Source organism: Talpa occidentalis, unplaced genomic scaffold (assembly GCF_014898055.3).
Source record: "Talpa occidentalis isolate TD23 unplaced genomic scaffold, MPIMG_talOcc4v2.1 talOcc4.11, whole genome shotgun sequence".
NCBI lineage: Eukaryota > Metazoa > Chordata > Mammalia > Eulipotyphla > Talpidae > Talpa > Talpa occidentalis.
Window position 1 is genome coordinate 37239106 of NW_023601104.1, and position 21992 is coordinate 37261097.

Genomic DNA, 21992 nt, shown 5'->3' on the forward strand with positions numbered 1-21992 from the left:
ATCCTCACCTATCAAACTTGCTGCCTATCAAACAAATAACCATGAAAAGTCTCTGCATGCTAAAAGTGCTATACAAATGTGAGATGTGTATTATTCTTCTTACTTAAGATATTTGTCATCATCACCATACAGAGAGAGCATCTCAGCCACTTTGAACACTGATATATCACTTGTAAGGCCATATAGCAGAATAGGAAACAGAGATGCAGGGCAAAGTCACTTACAGAAACTCTTAACAGTTATAATCAAACAGAAAGAAAGATAAGAAATTGGGAAGAGAAAAACAAGATTAATCTTGGCTCTCATAGCCACCAAAACACTGAAATTCCTTTGACATGCCCAATGAGCAGGGAGAGATAATGATAATATGCAAGACCCAAACCTTTGGTTAGAACAAACCTTTCACAAGAAGTAATGGCATATTTTTTGCAAAGGGTTTGATGACCACCAAAATCCTTATCTGAAAACCACAATAAAACTCAAACTCCCTGTTTCTTGGATTAATGTAAATGATTGAGGGGGTGAATATATGGTCTGGGAGTCATGAGAAATATCTTCTTTTCATTTTTTAAAGTACACAGAAATTGTTTTAAGCACTTTTTTTTTTTTTTTTTAATTCTAGAAAAGGAAGAAAGGGCAAGAGAGTGTGAGTAGAAAGGCTGAATAATTACCAAGATAGAAAATTTCAACATCGGGCCTCCCCGGTGGCGCAGCGGTTGAGTGCTGGGTTGCGAAGCTGCCCGCAGCCTCCGCAGCGCCGGTTCGATCCCCGGCTGCTCCCCAGCCACCAGAGGAGGGTCCCACATGGCACGCAGACCTCTCCTGCCGCCTGCTGCTCCCCTCAGCAGTGTACTTCGGTCCTTCTGCCTGCTCTGCTCCCCGCTCTGGCTCTGGTGAATCCTCTCACCCTCCCGCGCTTCTGACTGTACCCAGTGCTTGTATAAATAAATAAATAAATCTTTAAAAAAAAGAAAAAGAAAAGAAAATTTCAACATCTATCTATTCATGAATTCTCTGTAAGGTTCTAATTCTCTGTAAGTCTCTGGAAGACACACCTCTCAAGAGTCAAAAAGTTGGGGAAAGAGATGTAGCCCAACAAAGGATGGGCTATGAGAGAGAAGTCCCACTAAGGGCTCATCATTTTTGTTTGCTCTCTTTTGGCCAGCCCTGCTCCCCCAGGCAAGCTCCAGCACCTGCTTAGGTCACCTAAGAAATGTAAACTCTTAATAGAAATACTATCTTCCTGTTTACACAGTGCCTCATTATTGTCCTTTAAAAAGAGAGGAAAAGGGCTAAGTGTAGAACAGGTACTAAAGAAATATACTTGTGTCATCTGTACTTGGAATTACATTGCCCTATAGTGCTGAGTCAGTTAAAACTACAAATTTTCTGACTTCCTTTTAGCAAATTCACTTATGTTCCCTGAATCCCCTGAACTTCTGTTCAAGTACAACTACCTCTTACCTATTACTCAGCAGATTTTTCAAATCATTATAGCTATAAAAAGATAACTGCCTCTTACCCCACCCAAAAGGCACTGAGGAAATAAAATGAGTTTATACAAAAATACTTGGAAACCACACACATGTACAATAGTTTAAATGCAAGTTTTCTACTCCAGCCATAGTCTACTATGAATCATACTTAGAATAAGTATGATCCTGAGTTTATGGCAAACCTTATATAGAAAAAGCCAAAATCAGTCTTCTACCCAGACTAAACTATCTCTAATCTGAAAGACATTAAAAGTTGTTTTCCAGGTGTTACAGAGAGAGAATAGAATTCCCTGTGAATTTTCCTGAGAGGTTAACATAGCTATCCAATCTAGTCAAAGAATGTTTTAGGATTATATAAAATTCTCTAAGGTCTACTTTAAAACCAGGATATCATCATTCACCCAACTTCCTCACAGGGCTGATGAAAGTACAAATACTTCAGTGCACAGTGAGCACCTTTACTATGGTAAGATACCACCTAAAATGTAACACTCCTGGGCCTCCCCGGTGGCGCAGCGGGTTGAGCGCAGAGCTGTGAGCTGTCCGCAGCCTCTGAAGCACGGGTTTGATTCCCGGCCAGCCAGGGAGAAACCCACATGGTGAGGCAGACCTGGCCCATCTTACCCACTGCTCCCCTCAGCAGTGCTTTCAGTCCCTCTGCCTGTTCTTCTCCCCACTCTGTCTCTGGTGAATCCTCTCACCCTCCCACGCCTCAGGGCTGTACCCCAGTTCTTGTATAAAAATAAAATTAATCTAAAAAAAACAAAAGTAACACTCCTGCCTGTAGCCTTCTACTCTTAACACCTCCAGACAAGTACCTTAATACCTACTAAAAATAATGTGAGGAAAGACACCTCTGGGGCCACTGAACCCCAATTTCCCAAGCATTCTTCCCTTCTCAAGAAAAAACCACCTCAGTTTCCATTCCTGAAAGTGCTGCTGAGAAATCATTAATGCCACGTCAGTATGATTACTGTTAGTCAGGACTTGGCAATTGTATGTAATTATCCTTTAGGCTTGGAGAGGGTGATTAGACACACCACTTTCCCTCCCTCATCCATCCTGTTTCCTCTGTACTTGGACTTTGTGACAAAGGTTCAGCCTTATTGCAGGGCTACAGGTCTTATAACGAGGGGTGAAAAGTCTCCACACATAGCTCAACTCACCCAGGTAGGGAAAGGCCCTTGGCTAACTTAAAGAAAATGTTTCCCTGACTTTCATTCTCAGGTTAAACAAATGTGGTAGTCTTCAAAAACAGATCTCTGCAAGAAAGTCAGTGACTTAATCGAGTCCCACATTCTTTGGCCTGTGTGAACAGAATCATGCCACTTGTGGCTCAACCTCTTCAGGCATTCAAAATTTAATGTGGCAGCCAGATGAGGTACTGACCATCCCTACATCAGCTCGCAAGCTGAGGCTATGTTACCTCAACTTACATTTAGTAAGACTGTATAATGAAAACTCTGAATTTCAATGTGTAAGCCTTTGTTGAATTTTAATCTCCCAAATATTTAAGGAAAACCTGAATACCCGCTGGATAGACCCCACCCAATTTCTAAATTGATCCTTCAAGCTATTAGGGATTACCCTATGATTCAAAGAACATGTTTGTGTTTTTCCTAAGCAAAATGAAAGAAAAAAATCCACCTCATCTTTTCAGTCTGAACTCAAACAGTACTGCCCTACCTTCCCACGGTCATTTTTTTTTTAAGATTTTTTTTTTAATTTTTATTTATTTATACAAGCACTGGGTATAGTCAGAAGCGCGGGAGGGTGAGAGAATTCACCAGAGCCACAGCGGGGAACTGAACAGGCAGACCGACGAAGTACACTGCTGAGGGGAGCAGCGGGTGGCAGGAGAGGTCTGCGCACCATGTGGGACCCTTGTCCGGTGGCTGGGGATCGAACCGGTGCTGCAGAGGCTGCGGGCAGCTTCGCAACCCAGCGGTGAAACTCTGCTTCACCAGGCCGGGGAGGCCCTTCCCATGTGTTTTTTTTTTTTTTTTTTTTTTTTTTTTTTTAAAGATTTATTTATTTATTTATACAAGAACCAGGGTACAGGCCAGATGTGTGGGAGGGTGAGAGGATTCACCAGAGACAGAGTGGGGAACAGAACAGTCAGACTGACAAAATACACTGCTGAGAGGAGTAGTGGGTGAGATAGGAGAGGTCTGCCGCACCATGTGGGACCCTCGCCGGCCGGGATCGAACTGGCGCTGCAGAGGCTGCGAATAGCTTCACAGTGCGGCGCTCAACCACCTGCACAACCGGGGGGAGGCCCCCCACGGTCATTTTAGACAATGAAACAACCACTGGACTAGGAGTCAAAACCTGGGTTTAGTGATAGCTCGGCCACAAACTCACTGTATTTCTGAACTAGTGGTTTCACTTTTCTGGGTCTCAGATGCTTCTCTGAAATAGCATAGGAAATGTGGGATGAATGGTGTTAAGCAGCTCCAACTCCGTAGAGTTTCTTGGAACTTTCAGCTACAGCCTCATTAATATGTCATGCACCAAACTCTAATGAATTATCCTCAAATACATATGTTCTCCCTGTACAGTGTACTTTGCTAATATTGCTGACCCATTTCTATGCCATAATACTTACAAAACACTACTCTTAAGAACTTCACATAAGGTTGAACCACATGAAAGTACCAACTGGCAAACTTTTTTGACACAAGAATTTCGCATGATTCAACCAACCATATTAACTTATTTAATCATCATAACAAACCCACAAGGTAGGTACTGCTGATATCCTTCCTTAACAAATGAGGAAAGGGAAGAAGAGAGAAGTTCATAATTTTTTACAGCCTCATAGCCTAGTAGATGAAGGGTTTAGACTTAAACCCAGGCAGCTGATCTAACCATAACGTATAGTCTTCTCACAATGGAAACAAGAAGTACTTGAAGACCAGGAGTCCGGAAGAAAGGAGTGTCTTGGAAGGAGAATGAGAGGCTCCCACTGCAGCCTCTATTGGATTGTACCTTTCACTTCAATGGTGGCATTTGCCTTAGGAGCACTGACAAAGTGATATACACAGTGGTATTCTCCTGAATCCTCAGCTCTCGGTTTATTGATCCTGCAGAGATGAGAAGAAAAATCAAGTTAGGAAGCTGAGCATAGGTCAAAATATACAACAAAAGGAGACTCAAAGGAGCAACTAGGGACCCTGCTCTCCAAATCACACTCCTAAATGCAACTCATAGTCTCCTAACTAAAAACAAAATTTTCCCTCTTCTATATCCCAAAACATTCGGGCCTTTCCTCTTACTTAGGGTGCCAGAAACACAAAGGTGGAGTGGTAAGAACATGGTCACTAACCATGTAGCATTAAGGAACTCCACTCCTTTGGGAAAAATAAACTACAAAACAAGTAATCATAATAGAGAGCTGCACAAAGTACTAAATCTACATTCAGAGAGGATGGAGCTATCACTGAACACTTCTTGCTCATCTAGTGCTTCCAATCAAATAAAAAACAGAAAAAAAAAAGGCACTCTTTTTTAGTGCTTCCCAAAAACCTTGTCTTGGTAGTCCTGTTCTTCCAACCCTGTATTTTTAGTAGCAGGCCTTTCAACAAATCTATTCCCGGTAGGACCCAATAACATTTTTAAAAACAATCTGCTTCAAAGCATCAGCCACAAAGATGTAGTTAAACTTTCAAGGTTTTTAGGTACTGTTCAAACTCCAGGGCCCTGCACAAGCTGACCTCTGCTTAGCGCCTTAGCCTCACATTAGTCACTTTCCAGCCCCGCTGATGTCTTCAGTTGTCAAAGTGCCAACCATGTTCCTACCTCAAAACCTTGACACAACGTGTTCCTTTATATAGAATGCCCTTCCCATCACTCGAAGCCTACTTAACTCCCTTCCCATTGGTGTTGGCTAATATGTCATTGCCTCCCACCCCAATATAAGTGACATCTCCCTCCCTGCCATTCTCTCTCACAGCACTGTAATTCTTTGTAGCACATATCACAATGTTTAATTATATTTATGTAATTGCTTAATTACTGTTAATTTTCCGAGCAGCCAAGTTCTGTGTGAAGTGGCATCATTTATTTGGTGCACAATTCATCCCTAGCACATAGGTGGTATCTGGAATATAGCAAGGGAATGAATAAACAAATGAATGAAAACCAACTCAAAGAGTTTATAGTTATGCATAGATTGAGACCAAGGAAAGCATAGTGACAAAGAGGGAATTGTGTGAAGTGTGTATGGCCAGAACAGCAACCCCTCTGACTCCCAGGGTCTGATTCCATGCAAGTTTTCTTGCCCCTGAGGACCAGCATCACACCAGCTCAATATACTGTAATATATACACCCAAACATGTGCAGAAAGGTTAGTCTGTTATTACAGAAAACAGAAACAACCACCTCCAGATCAGTAAGTGTTAAATAGCTCCTAGTATTATGCTCAATAATTAAAATATGATACTTGTGATGGTCAAATCTCCCCTGCATTAGTTATGTCTGGGAAAAATTCCTAACCTCAACCACTGATCATCCCTATTATTAATCTATCTCACTGTTCACACTGAAAAAAAAATCAGGTCAAGACTATGGATGAGGAGACATTCCTGGGACTGTCTCAGCATATCTATGATAACATAATATTCTGAGAGAAAGCAGTCAAGGCTCTTCCCAATTTGACACAAGTGCCTCTTCTTAAATCAATAAGCTCTGACAGTAAAACAGACACCAATCATCTGCTCGTTACAGATGTTCCAGAGATTGGAAGAAAAGCAGCGGCTTTGTCTTTAAGGCTTAGACTGACTCTAAGTTCCCTGAGAAAGGTTTGGGAGGATGACTACCAAGCTTGAGACTATGCCTATGGCCTCAAAATCTCCCCACAACATTCTCTTTGACTAGTTACTGGGGAACAACTGAGGAAATGGAAAATGTCCTCTATAAGCTAAACATAAGCAGGGTCTGAAACTTTCCATAGCTGACTTGGTAGGCAGTCAAGGGACTCTTTCATTGTTATTCCATAAAATGTAGGAGGAACAGATTCCTTGAAAAACTCTGACAATACAGAACACTTAGCTTCAGATATACTGAGAGAAAAAGGGGAGAGAAAAGAGGCATTTTGTAAAGTCAAACTCAAACTTCATAAAGTTCAAAGCTTTGTGGTGACACAGTACAAGACCCAAAAGAAACAAGATTAGGTACCTGTTACCTTGAAAGAGGAACAGTAAAGACAAACTTGTAAAACTAATGGACAGACCAAGAATAAATGCCTTTTATCTCACTCAACATCTCTACCTGATTAACTGTTTCCAAACTATGAGAGTATAACTGAAGTATATCTTGGAGGTTACATTTCTAATATTTCTATCAAGAGGTAGAGTAACTTGCCAGTAAATGACAGATTAGAGCAGAAAAAAGTGACCTAGATTCTACAGTCAGAAGACCTGGAACCTAGCCTTGATTCTAAAAGTAATTAGATACAATTTTTGGCCTTGACAGTATTCAAGAGTTAGGGTATGAAAAATGTCAATTCTGCAAAATGTCCTTGCTACTACTTGGGTACATTGGTTTTTCTGGTCTCACTCCAGTGTGCTGCTCTTTCTGTGCACTAGTCATCTTGCCAAGCAAGATTAGCTGATCCTTTTTCAGACTGGTTTTCAAACTAATCTCAAAGGTGAGATGTTGTATGTTCTAGATATTCACCAAATCTTTAGGTCCCAAGTAACTTCAGCCAGAAGTTAGCCCCCTTTCATCAAAGGATATTTCCAGTCTACCATCCGTATTCCTAGTCACCGAAGAACCCTGTATCTACTGATCTTGATTGGGTTTGGTCATTAAACACTCCTAAAGTAATTAATTAAGAAATCTACCCAGTGGAAAGATCACTTAGGGTGATCTCCAAGAGTCCTAAGCAGATTTCACTCTGATTCTTTAAACCACAGGATTAAGTCAAGAGACCTACATTCTAATTGTGACTCTTCAATAATCACCATTGTTACTGGAACAACTCACTCTCCATGACTTCAGTTTCTCTATTGTCACAGAGAAGGGATCATCCATGGCTGTGAAACCTGATTGCTCATTAGCATCACTTGGAAATCTTCTAGAGATTCCTGGGCCTTATCCAGATATGCAAGTTTAGACTTTGCAGAGGAATCTTCTCAGACCATGAAGGTAGCAAAGAAGAAATCAACTACAAAAAGAAAGCATGGAGACTGAAGAACAACTACTGAGCGACCACTGGATCAACGAGGAAATCAAAGAAGAAATCAAATAATACCTCGAGACAAATGACAATAAGGATACAACCTTCTAAAATACATGGGACAGAAACAAAAACAGTACTAAGAAAGGAGCACATAGCAATACAAACCCACAACAAGAAACAAGAAAGAAAGCAAATAAACAACCTTGTTTCACATTTCAAGGAACTAGAAAAAGAAAAGAAAAATCCAAAAGCCAAGAAATAATGAAAATTAGAGCATAAATAAATAAAACAGAAATGAAAAATTCCGAAAGATCAATAAGAACAAAAGGTGGTTCTTTAAAAAAATACAAAATAGACAAACCTCTGGCTAGGCTCATTACGAAAAAAAGGGAGAAAACCCACAAAAATAAGATTAAAACGGGGGGGAGGGGGGGTTACAACAGACACTGCACAATGTAAGAAAAGATCACTATGAACATTAATGTGCAAGCAAGTTCAAAAACCTAGATGATACAGAGAGAACCTGAACAACCAGCCAAAAATCTCCCCAAAAACAAAGGTCCAGGATGAGATGGCTTCACAAATGAGTTCTACCAAATTTTCAAAGATGAATTAATACCTACCCTGCTCAAATGCTTTCAAAATATTAAGACTACTACTCCCAAACACATTTTATGAGGCCAACATTTTACTAATAACAAAGACAACACAGAAAAGACTACATACCACACTTTCTAATGTACGCAGATGCAAGAATCCTCAATCTCACCACTACTATTCAACATAGTATCAGAAGTCCTAGTTGGAGCAAGTAGGCAAGAGAAAGTTATAAAAGGAATCCAAATTGGGAAAGAAGAAGTAAAGCTATCATTACTTGCAGATGATATGGTAATATACAGAGAGACCTAAATTCCATGGAGTCTTTAGGCCTCTAATTAAAACAATAAACTAATTAAAACAATAAACCAGTTCAGCAAAGTGGCAGGATACAAAAGTCAACACAAAACTCAGTTGCCTTTCTAATGCAAACAATGAGCTAGAATAAGAAGAAATTAAGAAAGCCATTCTATTTACAATCTCACCAAAAATTTTAAATATCTGGGAATAAACTTAACAACGGAGGTAAAGAACTATACAAGGAAAACTATAAAACATTATTAAAAGAAACAGAAGACATAAAGAAATGGAAAGATATTCCCTGCTCATGGACTGGAAGAATCAACATTGTCAAAATGGCCATCCTACCCAAAGCAATTTACAGATTCATTGCAATCCCAATAAAAATATCAATGGCATTCTTCAAAGAAATGGAACAAATATAACTGAAATTCACATGGAACCACAAAAGATCCCAAATGACTCTCCAGAGGAAAACCATATATATGTCACATAATCCATAATTACAGATAACTATCAAGGAAGCTCAACCATGCCCCCTCCCACTGTCCCAGGCACTGCTAGCTTCTCTCACCTGTATTCCATGTTGGTGGCATTCTTACGAGTGGCAGTCAGTTCTACACCATTCTTTGTCCAGTAGCTGTATGTGAGGGTGTGAGAGCTGGAGGTGAGGTTACACTGCAGGGTGACAGGGAGAGCAGGGCTGTCTCTAATAATGACCTCTTCACTGGTGGCAATCTTTGGCTCTGTAATAAGAGTACACAATGATAGGGAGCCATAGCCTTCCAATCTCTGCAGCCCTGGCCTGAGAATTGCATAGGGGAGGATGGGGAGACTAGAAGAAGAGGGAGGGCAGACAGGACCACATGAGGAATTTCACTTTACCACTTTGGAGGAAGTCAAGAAAGGAAAAACAATGATTATAAGCAAATGACCACTAGCGCAGACAACAGCCTGAAGACCAGTTGGCCTAGACGTGAAAAGAATGGGAGTATTACATATTACAGGTGCTTGTACTGGCAACAAGCCACTTACGCTTTTGAATACCATCGTTTTATGACATAAAAATCACCAACCAATTCGGCTTCAATTAGAAAACCGGACTCCACCTTGTTTCTGAAGACAAAGGCAATATCATTTATACAACTAATAAACTCCCTGAGGAATCATTAGGGCTTGGAACAGCAACAGCTATAATTAGGTAATACGTGCACGTTTTTTTCCCACATTTAAATTTGATAAACCTATGGCAAACCAGCCATGGCCATTAATTGTACAGAAAGACAGTATAGATCCTCCTAAAAGCAAATATCCTAGAGTAAGTCTACTGCATTTTCCAAATTTTGCAAACTTCTTAGGGAACCATCAGTTTTCCTCTCAAGCCCATATTTATTCCCAAAACAAAATCTTTTTCAGAACTGCACTTAAAACACATTCCATTTGGAGATAATATAATTGTAACTAGGATGCAGTATGTATTGGTATTATGGGCGCTTAGAATTTCAGAGCTGCACGACTCTCAGAGTAACCTGAATCCCACTCTTTAAGAGTTAGAAAGGTAAAATGATTTGTGCAAGGCCGTAATTATTATTAGTGGTAAAGATGGGCCTAGAAAACAGATTTGACTGAATTCTCTGTCCCTCCCGGCCCAATCCCCTCCTTTGCCCCCACCCTCCACACTCACAACCCCCAAGGCAAGTTATAGACTTCATCTTCTGATTCTATATTGGGTTTAGATTACCTGGGATCACTAATTTAGGATCTACAAAAATAACCTATTTAAATAAAATATTATAACACCATTGAGCAGAAATGTTTTAAGGCACACTATGTCATTCCTGGAAGGTTCATCCTTAAAGCACTTTGATTTCCATTACTTCATTAAAGTCAAGGTTATTTGTCGTTATTTCTCTTTAATCTTTTCCCAGGCTTAGCTCCTCTTCTACTTTTGGCCAAACTTTTTTCAGTTGAAGTCTAAACTAATCACCTTTCCCCACCCACAATTAGAGGTATTTGCTCTTTTATCTTTTTTCCAAAAATCGTTCACTAACTTCCCATTTCCCTGCATCTGGCTACTTCCTGTATACATCTCTATAAGCAGCTCCCTCACACCATCTTCATAAATGTAGTGATGACTCTTAACTCTAGCAGACAGAACTCTTTCCCTACACTGGAACTAATTTTGTTCACTGTATAGGGAGAGAGGAGGAGAAATCATGGGACACTTGAAAATGTAATGTCCAAGAGCCTCCTAATCAATGTATCATTTCTGACTGGTAGAGCTGGTATCTTCTAAGAAACTTGTGATAAAGAAAGCAAATCCTCAAGTTTGCTCAATTAACAATTGATTCTCACTATTTTGCAACTCTGGCAAAAGGAGAGTGGTTATTTTCCACTCAGCACTGGTCCTTATTGGTAACATCAAACAAGGTCTCTATGTACAGATAATGGAGGCATAGCAGCCACTAAGACAGAAGCAGATGCATGTAAACACGTTAGCGCAGTGGTGTCCCATGGTTTCCAAACACACTGGACAGAAGCCAAATCCCTGGGCCTTAAGAAGTCGAGCAGAACGGCTGCAAACCCTGAAATGAAAGGCGCACACATACCATCAGCAAAAAGCATCACAATTCCAAGAAAAATCAAAACCAAGCAAAAACAAAAGAGAAAAAGAGAGAACCAGTACTCCACAGAAATAAAAAATATAAAGGCAACATTAAAACCCAAACACACTTTTAGGTTTTTACTGAATTTTTATTATCCAATTTCATTTTCTATCCCATTTGGGACAGTCCTCTGGCCCTTCCTCTCAGAATGCACTGAGAAAGGGTGATCTCTGAGAATGCGGCCAAGAGTTTCCAGATGTTTAAATACAAGGAGGCCAAAGTAAATGCTACTCTTACCTGTGGTGATGCAAATGACCACTGCAGTTCAGGGAGATTAAGAAGCTGATGAAACAATCTGGTAAACTTTCTGCCAAGAATTCTTAGAAAGCAAAGGAATGCACTTTTCCCCTTAAGTGTTAAAGATCCAGGAGCAAGTCAGCAGGGAGCAAATGAATAATTTAAATCGTTTTAGATATGATTCTGCATCATAGGAGGGTTATGGGGTAATCTCCTTTGATTGTGGTATATGGAAACCAGTGCTAGAACAAGCTCATTGGCTAAATGATGCCACATCTGCATTCTGCACCACGATGAAGGTGGGGCTTTTATTTCCATGGCAGAGCATTGCCCATTAAAAAGTCCAAGAGGGATGAATATTTAGAAGCTCAAAAAATTTTGCCTGCCACTGACTCCTATTTAAAAGCAGTGAGAAGGAGATCCTTTTTCCTAGTGATCCTTCATAGATAGAAGAAGAATAATATGGCCAGAAAGACACCCTGAAAATTGGGCACATTTCTCTTCCTGCCCTATTAATAATACTCCAGGAGCTTTAGGGAAAAGTACTGCCAGGAGGTCATTTGTAGAGAGAAGACTCAACCTCCCATTGGAGGCAAATACCCTTAGGGATGCTGAGATCATAAAATAATCCAATTAAAGTAGAATTCAGGGTTTTGGTGTGTGTTTTTTGTTTGTTTTTTTTTTTTTTTTTTAAGAAGACAGATGAGATCTGGCTCTCTAAAAACAGTTAACCAGGGCTAACTGACTAATAGGGAAGTCTGGGGAAGAGAACGAACTAGTCAGGGTTTGGTTCCAACACAGACACTCTTAATTTAGTAAGTTTATTTCCAAGTAAACTGGGGGAAATGCTATGTTATCTCAGAATGATCAGGTAGGTACCTCATCTTCTCCTAGCCCCAAGGCATGACTTTTCTAACTGAGTCTAGCTGAGTCAGGCTCCTGGAAGTACAAATACCAAATGCCCAGCCTAGTCCATGCCTCAAACTTCTGCAGACCTCGGTGGCCATTTGGGTAATTTTGCTTTGATAAGGAAAGGAGCAAGGGGGCAGGAGAAAGAGGCGTGCAAGGGAAAAAAATTGTTAAATAAAAGAAAAATTGCTGGGTTAATGTTCCCCATTTTCACATAGACAAGGTTTTCTTTTTCCCCTTCCAGAAGCAGGTTCTCTGATTCGACAGTGCAACTGCAGCAGCCTCTCCTAGTACTCCTCTAAGGCTTATTTTCTTCATAAGCATTTTGAGTTACTATTAAGAACAGACAATTCATTATTTTCCATATAAGTATGTAGATCCAGGGGCTCAAGTTACTACCAAATTAATGTATTTTATTTTTACTTATGCTTTCTAAGTCAGTATGCTAGAACTGGTTATTAGTCTCTTACTGAGTCCTTTGGAAGAGTTTTTTGGAAACTCCAGAGAATCTTTCCATTACACAGAGAATGCTCCCTCAATTATAACCAAGTCAGAGGTAGGGCTAGAACTCTTCCTAGTCAGGAGCACTGACTCTATGGTAACTTCTCCCTCCCTGTGATATATGTATAGTAAGACACTTTTTAAAAAGAGAAGTGGCCACAGCAAAAGCTCCTGTGTCTCATGTCTTGAAAGCATCTGCTACAACAGATGAAGGGAACCTGTCCAGTTCACCCTCATCACTGAGGAACAGGATTGGAATTTAGATTCTTCTTCTGAGGACAAAGAGAAAGCCCATGTGAAGGGCATCCAAACTGCTTCTAAGGTTGCCAGCCTCTGTGCTGATAGCCAGTCATCAAGAGTAAAACTGTCTTCAAAGAGAAATAAAAGCAACTCTGACTATGAAACATCATAATGGGGTTTTAAAAAACTACTTAGCAGTTTAGTGTTACCTGGCTCCTAATAGCAAGATATATGGGGGAAAATCTCAGGTGCTGCTGCTAAGAGAGTAGAAGACTGGCTAGGTAGGGCCAGTAAGGAGTACACTGCTGCAGTGAAGAACTGTCATCAGAGAAGCACATGCCACTGTTTTAGAAAAGAAAAAGAGCTGGAAATATCCACGCTTACATGCCACCCAACAACCAAAACAAATCACCACACCGCACCTATGGCGACATTCCCATCACAGAACAGGATGACACCAAGTCACAGTGAGGGAAGAGGCTGGGCAGACACAAACTTAAAATCATAGAGGTGAAGGCAGCTACTCAGAGAGCTTCAAACAGATGAACAGAAGAAATAAAAAGTAGTTAGACTGGGGAGAGAAACAAAAATAGAAAGGCACCAGAGAATAAATCAGCAAAGGATAGCAGGAAACCTACTACAAAATTAAAGGGGAGGGAAAGAAACAATTCAACACTACCCTGGTTTGACTGCCTGGTTTTGAGAGTTTTAAGTGTGTTTTTAGCCTCCCCAGTTCTCCCTCCCCACCTCTTCCCAACGCAGAAGATTTTGGACAGTCACGGATTTCCCCAAGTTCTTTGTTCCTGAGGAGAAAGACACAGAGAAGGGTTGGGTTGTGGGGGGAAGGGGGATAGAGAGGACGGCAAAGGGGAAAAAAAAGTTGCCACAGATGTTTTCATACACTACAACCAGAAGGGTCGTGGGTTTGAAAAAACAAAGACAAGGGGTGGGGTGAGTGATCATACTGGGGAAGAGGGAAAGGAAGCAGAAGGGAAGGGTCATCGGGCCACCTCTAATGACTACAGTACTACTACTGTAGGGTGCTGGACTCACTCTGAAGGACGCTTATGGTGGCCTGGGCTCGAATCCATGTTATGGAGGGGTTTTGCCTCAAGTCATTCCTCTTGGGGTCGTTGCTGGCCCTGCACTCGTAAGTCCCAGAGTCCTCCAAGGTGAGCCGGGTTATTCTCAGCACACTCACGCCGTTTGACCCGTAGGCGGTGTTTACGGTGACACGGCGCTTCCGAGCACCGTCCCACAGCTGTCTGAAAGACTCTGCCCGGTTGACTTCTGCGTACCACCACTGGATCTCTGGCGTGGGGCTCCCGACCACGTCACAGTACAGCTCAAAGGCGTCCCCAGTGAGCTTAGTTTCTGACATGGGCGACTTGACAAACCCAGCTAGAGGGAGGGGGAGCAGGAATGCAGTGACAGGCCAATCAGAAAAAAAAAAAAAGAATCAACAGGTGTTAATAGTAATTTAAAAAAAGAAAAGAAAAAAAAGCAAATGAGTTGCAAAGAACAAAAAGGATTCATTTTTAAACTATAAAGAGACAGTAAATAGCATTTCATACAAGCTTTTAAGAAGAAGAACCACCCTGGGAAGCTTATGAAGCAAAGGCAGGCTAATTCAAGCTGGGGCAGCCCAGGTGCTGGCCAGGCAGAAGCAAGCCCACTGGAAAGCGGTTTAGCAATGGGCCCAGCTGGTAGGAATGAGAAAGCCTCAGGTGTCGGAAGTCTCCTTCCTTAGAGCACAAACCATTACCTTTTCAAACTCAGGCAAATGATGAAAGATAACCAGAAGTGGCAGTGGGTTGATATGCCAAGTCAGGATCTCTCTTTTGGATGGGTAAACACTTTGTTAGAAATGCAATGTCTTTTGTGGGCCTCAACAAGAAGTGAAAATGACCTACTGACGCCTTCTCTTGGGAGTCAGAGTCCAAAATTCAAGTGAAAGCGTAGCAAATTACTCTCTCGTGCAGGAGCCTATCCTGAATTCAGGTTAGATTTTCCCACATCCTATTTTTCCCTGGACGTCTGGCAAACAAACAATCTAGTCAGATTAGGCAGCCTCTACGTAAATGCAGACCCTCAGAAAAAGGAGAATGCAACAGTCTGTACTTCAGAGAACCAACAGTAAGAGCAACCCAACTCACTGCCAATGAATGGAGGGACTATAATAATCCATAGTCTATATACTCCATAATCCCATAGATCTATACAACTAGAAAAATCTCCCAAAAAGACAGTTTAAGAAATGACCATGGTAGTTGACAGGCTTTTTCTACATAGTTTAGTTGCCTGGCTCCTAGTGGTCGCTTAAAAAAGAATAAAAACTATAAAACAATGAATTAAATTAAATTTCATGGTGAAGGTCAGACTTCAACAACTTTTCTAGGTACTGTCTAGGAACTAAAGTTGATGCCTATACTTCCTCTTGTCCATAATGTGCTTGAGGTTAACACTTCATAAGACAAGGTGGCAATGGCAGAGAGAGAGAGTAAAAAGTAATCCGGGCTCATTTGAAGAAATTGGGGTTGGGTCCATAAGAAACTTAGTAAGAATGTCAGCATACTCTCTCTCACCCATTTACTCCACCTACAGTTCACTCAACATTTCTACCAATAATCGGGTATTATCCTATAGTACAGGGCAAGAAGGTGAAATAGGGTACTGAGTGGTTGGGCGATTTCTCTTTGGTCCAAGTAAATCCCTCTGCAGTGAGTAGAATGGAAACAGGATCTACCAACATCAGACCAAGAATATTCCGAGTTCATTCCAAGATGTGTGAACTAAAACGGAACAGTTTTCCTACAGTTCAGAAGCCAAAGATATAATGGGCCTGGCTGAAAACGGAGGTTACTAAGTGGACAACTTTCTGTTTATATGCATAGTAATACTTGTCTTTGGAGAAAAACTCCATCCCATAAACCTCAGAACCTAATGGAAAGTACAACTCAAGTAGAAGTTTAGACCTCTAAATTCATACTAGTCTTTCATTCCATAAAACATTCAAAAGCTGGGGAGGACAGGAATGCAGTGATTAAGAGTCTTCAACTAAATGTTCTGCCTTGAAAATGCCACCCTAAACTACTTAAGACCAAGTGTCAGTTCCTTGTGAGGGACTAGCTACCAAAAAGATGTCATTCTCAGATGCATGGGAAATTTTAGAATTACAGAAAGGAGACACCAAACCCCTCCATGAAGAACTAAGCTGATTTCCAGATAAAAAGGAGCCAGGTCTTAGTCTCACAAATAGCCACCTGCACATCTGTTAAAGTCAATGTCAATAATATAGAGGGAGAGGTAAAAGAAAGCTGATTTCATTCATTTTGCTACTGGTTTAATCACCTGAGAAAAATGATTATCAGTAATTCCCTGAGAGCAGTAAAAAGTATTACTGTTTTAATCATATTCTTGATCATTAAGTGAAAAGCACAACTGCTCTTATGCTCACATTAACTGGGGGAGTATATATTCTCTCAAGGTATAATTTTATAATGATTATGTGCTAGAAATCTACTAATGAATTTGTTTTGTATTTTTCCAAATTTCACTTCAAAGCAGGCTTAGATTTAAGCCTATTTATCAACCTACTGATCACACCAATGTACAAAGCATGCCTACAACTATGTCTAGAATACCAAAAACCCATCCATTCCAGTGTAAGCTCATATCCCAACACCACACAATTCAAAGGCAGCTGAGAAGCAGCCTGAACACCATTCCCATCACACAAAACTGAACAAGTTACTCAACTTGACTCTACTACCTGAGAAAGGCTTGCTTCTAAGGAGAAAGGAATGCTCATCTGATTTAGCTTAATTTCCTACTTGCATACAGGAAAATGGGGCCAAGTCAAAATGCTCTTTGAGCTAGTAAATTATGATGCATATTTAAACAAATGTATTTAAAAACAAGATTTGTAAAATCTGTTAAAACAGACAACTATCTGTGTTCTTTGAAGGATATCACTTATTATTAGACATAGATATCAACAAGTAACATTTTCTAAGTATGTATTGCATATTAGGTAATATGCTAAGCATTTTGTATTATCTCATTTAATCCTCACTACTGCCTTATAAAATAGGTGCCATTATAATTCCTTTAAGCATGTGAAAACTAAGACCCAAAAATATGAAGATTTTGCCCACAGTCACAAAATAATAGCAAGAGTCTGGCCTGGAATCCAGACGTGTCCAAAGCCAAAAGCATGGTCTCCTAACACTTTCTACAACTGTAGTCAAAATGCCTTACTATTTTAAAGTTAAGGATATTTTTGTCACTACTTAGATCAATTAACTAATTAACTTCTGGCTATGAAAAGCCAGGTCCCCTTCATTGGGATACGTAGCACACTATGATTGCTAACGCCCTAAAAATTATAATCCTATTAAAGAAAGTTGACAGAGGAGTGCAGGATCAAAGAATTCCTAAAGCAACTCTGGAAGGACTGAGATACTAAAGGAAAAATGGTTCCAAAATAAAGCTGCCCCTAGTTCTGATGATTCCATCACAATGCCCTTGAAAAGTCTGGCTTCACAGGAGGAAGGAGTTTAAAAGATCTAAATACATTTAATGTTTTTTCAGTGGTCAAATTGATAAAGGGCAGCACCTGAAATTTTTACAAAATTTAATGGTTTACAAAGTGCTTCCACACACATTTCATTCATAGGACAAATATGGGGACAAATTCATGAGTTGCCCAAAATCACTAGAAGGAGGTCTTCATCTCTTAGTCTACATCTCTTAGTCTATGGGCTACTTCCAATAAACAGTACTGCCTCTAAACAAACAAAAATAGGGATGCCTTGATAACTGAACACTCATCAAAAATCATGAAAACAGATCTATTTCTCCTCCTTGCAGTAGGGAAAAGGGAAAAAAAAAAAAGACCTCTCTACACCCTCTCTGAAATCATAATTAGCAAGAGAAAGTTATTAGCAACCATTTACCTCATCCATCCAAAATTAGTTCTAATTCAGAAGAACTAGCTCTCAGCAGCAGCAGGAGGCAGGCAGCTCAGAGCCTGACTCATGGCCCTGCCTTTCATTACCAGGGGATCTCAAATAAATATGTGCTCTCAATACAGAAGTGTGTAACTGTCTGAAGTTGACAGGTCAGCAGAAGCATCTCTTTGATCCCCCAGTCAAAGTTCATCCAATATTTAGGGGAAAGTCTAAATTTCAGAAAAAACTCTTGCCTCTTTCAGGATATCTTCTCCACTCACTATAATTTGTAACTGAAATGAGCTCTCAAACAGGTTAGAGAAAGTTCTAATCTATCAGTTCATTCAGTTCACCAATGATAGATGGAAGCCTGAACAATGGTCACTGGCTATGGGCAAGGGAGGGACTAGGAACTGGAGGTGGAAGAGGGTGGCAGGCAGAGCATAAAAAAATGGAGACAGTAAAACCTGGAAAAGCTTAATGTAAAGTTGCATAACTGGGATTGGGGGATGGGAAGCAAAGATGACAGCTGGGGCTAGCAGCCGGAGAAAAGGAGGAGCTCTCTGGCAGGAAAAACTGGATGTGTAGATCTGTAGCAGAGGGTGAGAAGAAAAAGGGAACACAGAAGAGCAAGTTGAACCCAATTCCAAGAAAACTGCTTCCACATATGCACCAAGGAAGCAAAAAAGCTAGCCTAGCCCCAAACAGAAGGGACCATGAGTGATTTTTACAGGAAAAATTCTGATTTATCTTCAGGGCATTCTCTTAAAGCTGATTCCTTAAAATACAGGCTACTTTTGCCACCTTCTATTTTTTTAAACAGCTGTTCCCTTCAAGCCCCTCTCTACTACTAAGTCCCTGTGTGCGGTTCATGCTGTCCTCCTTCACGCCTCATAATAAAGAAGAAATGACAGCCAAAGACACAAGAGCATTTCTCTTGCCCTGTTTCTCTCCGCCCCCTCCCCGAACCCTCCTCACACATACTCAAATCTTGTATCTCAAAGAGAAGACTGAGCAAGACATACTGATGTCTGTGGTTATAAGCTCAGTATTTCAAATCTACCTACATAACCCCTGCTATAAACCTATATACACTAGCTACTGTACAGGCTGTGCATCCTTGATGTTAATTTAAAAAATGGACTACTTATCACTATTCCTTAACACAAAAGGTAGATAATAAGTACATATGCACTCATTCTACATGTACCTACCAAGGGTAAGGTGGGACTGAGGCCCTGGGAGTGGATGGAAATGGGGTAACCTCATTCTCTGCAGCAGGAAGGAGGTATATGGGTCTGATCTCATGGATTATTCTTATCTGCAGGTAGAGGTGGCAGCAATTCCCAAAGCAATTCCCAAATTCAAACCTGTTCCTTTCATAGCTACCTCTACCAGAGAGTATGGCAAAGGCTTGAAATTAAGATCATCCCCATCGCCTAGCTTTTAAGTCAGGGCCCACCTTTTATTCTGCAACTACATCATCCCAATATTTCAGCCAGACTTTTATTTTAAATAAGGAAACCTAGCTCATGCCAAAGGAGACTATGCAGTTTAGTGATTAAAAGCAGCAAACTCTAAAATCAGATTGTCTGGAGGCCCTGTCACTAACTGACGATCTTAGGCAAGTGACCTAATCTCTCTGAGCTTCTACCATATCTGTAGAACAGTAAACAGTAGTGACCTCGTAGAGTTATTGTGAGGATTACACAGCACAGCTTAAAACAGTGCCTGACACACAGTAAGCATTCAAAAATTTATTATTATATTGATTATACTATATATAGTATATATGTATCATAATTATATAATCACATATTATACAATTATATGATACACTATATTATATAATAATATAATGACTATTAAACATCTCCATAGAAATAATGCCGAACAGGTCACATGCAGTTGGCCAGTACCACTCCACAATAGGCTGGGAAGCAGAAACTTTACTTCCAAGTAAGTTCTAATTTATAATCTGACTTCTTCAAAGAACAAAAAAATTAATTTAACCTTTAAAACAGAGAACCAGAATGGGCAGCTCTTTCTGATTGTTTGTGTCTGTGCACATGTCCTTTACTCTTCTCTCCCTTTGTAATAAACCTATTCTTTTGAATATATAAAAGAGAACCAGAATGGTAATATGACTTGCAAAAGGGAAGTCTGCATTTCTTCCTCTCCATAGGCAAACTAGCGTGGAGAGAGTGAAAATGGCTCTCCATAGGCAAACTAGCGTGGAGAGTGAAAATGGCAGTGTGCACGCAAAAATTAGCAAATTATTAGAGTTATAAGTCATTAAATTTGAATTATTTTGAGAGTAGTAAGAATAAAAAGAGCTAGTTTCTTTTTAAAAAAAGAAACCTACCAATTATAAATCAAACAGGTTAACAATGATTGATGGGAAGATAATGGATATTGGGTTTTCCAAACTATAAATTCACAAAGTTTCTGTAACAAAAGTTACAGAATTTTGGATCAAGTTAGATTAGATCAATTTCAGTTTCAGAAAACATGCCAAGCTTTTGAGTCAGTACCTCCACAACTTAAGTTCTCTTAACTTTAAGCAGTTTGAGCAGCATTCTCAAATGGGAATGATGCCACCTACTTTACAAGGTAGTTGTGAAAGTCATGAAAAATATATGGATGAGTTCTGTAAACTATGAAGTTTTATGCAAATGTTAGGTCACTTTTGGACAGAAAAGGGACAAGCATCTAATGTGACCGATGTTCAACAAGTATTTTCATTTAGTCCTGTTGTCCGTTCCTATCGACAGGCTAAACAAGCACGACCTACCTAGTCCATACATCTAAAAAAAAAAAATTTCAGTGGACCAAAAAAGTTCTAAGTATGATTAAAAAGCCATGGACTTTTCTCATCCCAGAAAAATACAAACAAAATGTTCAATATAATTTTAGGGGTGTCCCAGGTCCCAAGTTGTATACTCTTGAGTCTCTATTATACTGCTATTGGATGAGTGGACAGATAAGAGTCTCTCTACTAAGCTGAGAGCTCACCTTATTAGGGAAATGAGCCAAGATTTACAACATCTGGGTTGGATTCTTCAACTTCTTCAACCTCAGTCTCCTCATCTGAAAAATGGGGATAATAATTCCTACCTTCTTCATAAGATCATGACATGGTTCACATCAACAATGTATGTAAAATTACTTTGTAAACTATACAGCTGCAAATGCAATAATTAAGATGGCCTTTTTATGCAAACATTCTACTCTGTAACTTAAAGGATGATCTAAACCAGCCCTGGGTGTTCTGCTCCGTACTTCAAAAGCAATGAGGAGAGCAATGAGGAGAAAGGGAGGGGAGAAGGAAGTGGGCAAGATTAAGAGACTGACCCACGAGGGAGAGGAGTTATGCTTTTTCTAAATTTTTTAAATTTCCAAAAGGAAAAAACAAAACAAAGGAAACTAATGGCCCAAAGAATTTCAACAGGTTTCAAATAGAAAGTGATATTAAATAAGGTAAGGTTGCTAGCAATTAATTTTTTAAATTAGAATACAGGTAAAAAATTTTAAAAGGTCTTACCAACATAGAACTTGACACCAGATCTAAGAAATAGGACTGGATATTTTTAATATCCAAACGAAAGAATCAGCTCAGCATTGTTCCTCTTGTATTTCTTCATGTATATCTAACACGATCCATGTCTAACTCTGCAGCTCCCTCCCTGACAGGACTTTAACAGATTAAAAACTATGTTATTTATCAGAAAAATCTAGCCACTTAATCTAAGCTTTTATACTCATGTAAAAAGGTTTCATTGTTAAAGACACTCCTTGAGACTAACAACATTTCTTCCTCACCCCAGGGAGGAAAGAGGTGTCTTAATGTAATCTTGAGCAAAAATAGTGAGGGTAAATATAATATTTCTGGTTCCATATTTTGACTGT

At 39.9% G+C, this 21992-nt stretch overlaps 1 protein-coding gene across 2 annotated transcripts in view; it reads right to left on the reverse strand.

Moving 5' to 3' along the window:
- The window catches only part of NPTN (neuroplastin), a 68298-nt gene that overhangs the window by 20752 nt on the left and 25554 nt on the right, over positions 1–21992 (reverse strand). Inside the window, exons 1-4 of one of the 2 annotated variants that reach the window (XM_037502896.2) lie at positions 21099–21476; positions 14185–14532; positions 9153–9324; positions 4488–4582 (exon numbers count right to left, since the gene is read on the reverse strand). In XM_037502896.2, coding sequence (XP_037358793.1) covers positions 4488–4582; positions 9153–9324; positions 14185–14512 — 595 coding nt within the window. In that variant the 5' untranslated portion in view covers positions 14513–14532; positions 21099–21476. Of the gene's footprint in view, positions 1–4487; positions 4583–9152; positions 9325–14184; positions 14533–21098; positions 21477–21992 lie in introns of those variants that run through there. The other variant, XM_037502898.1, reaches the window with a different exon arrangement.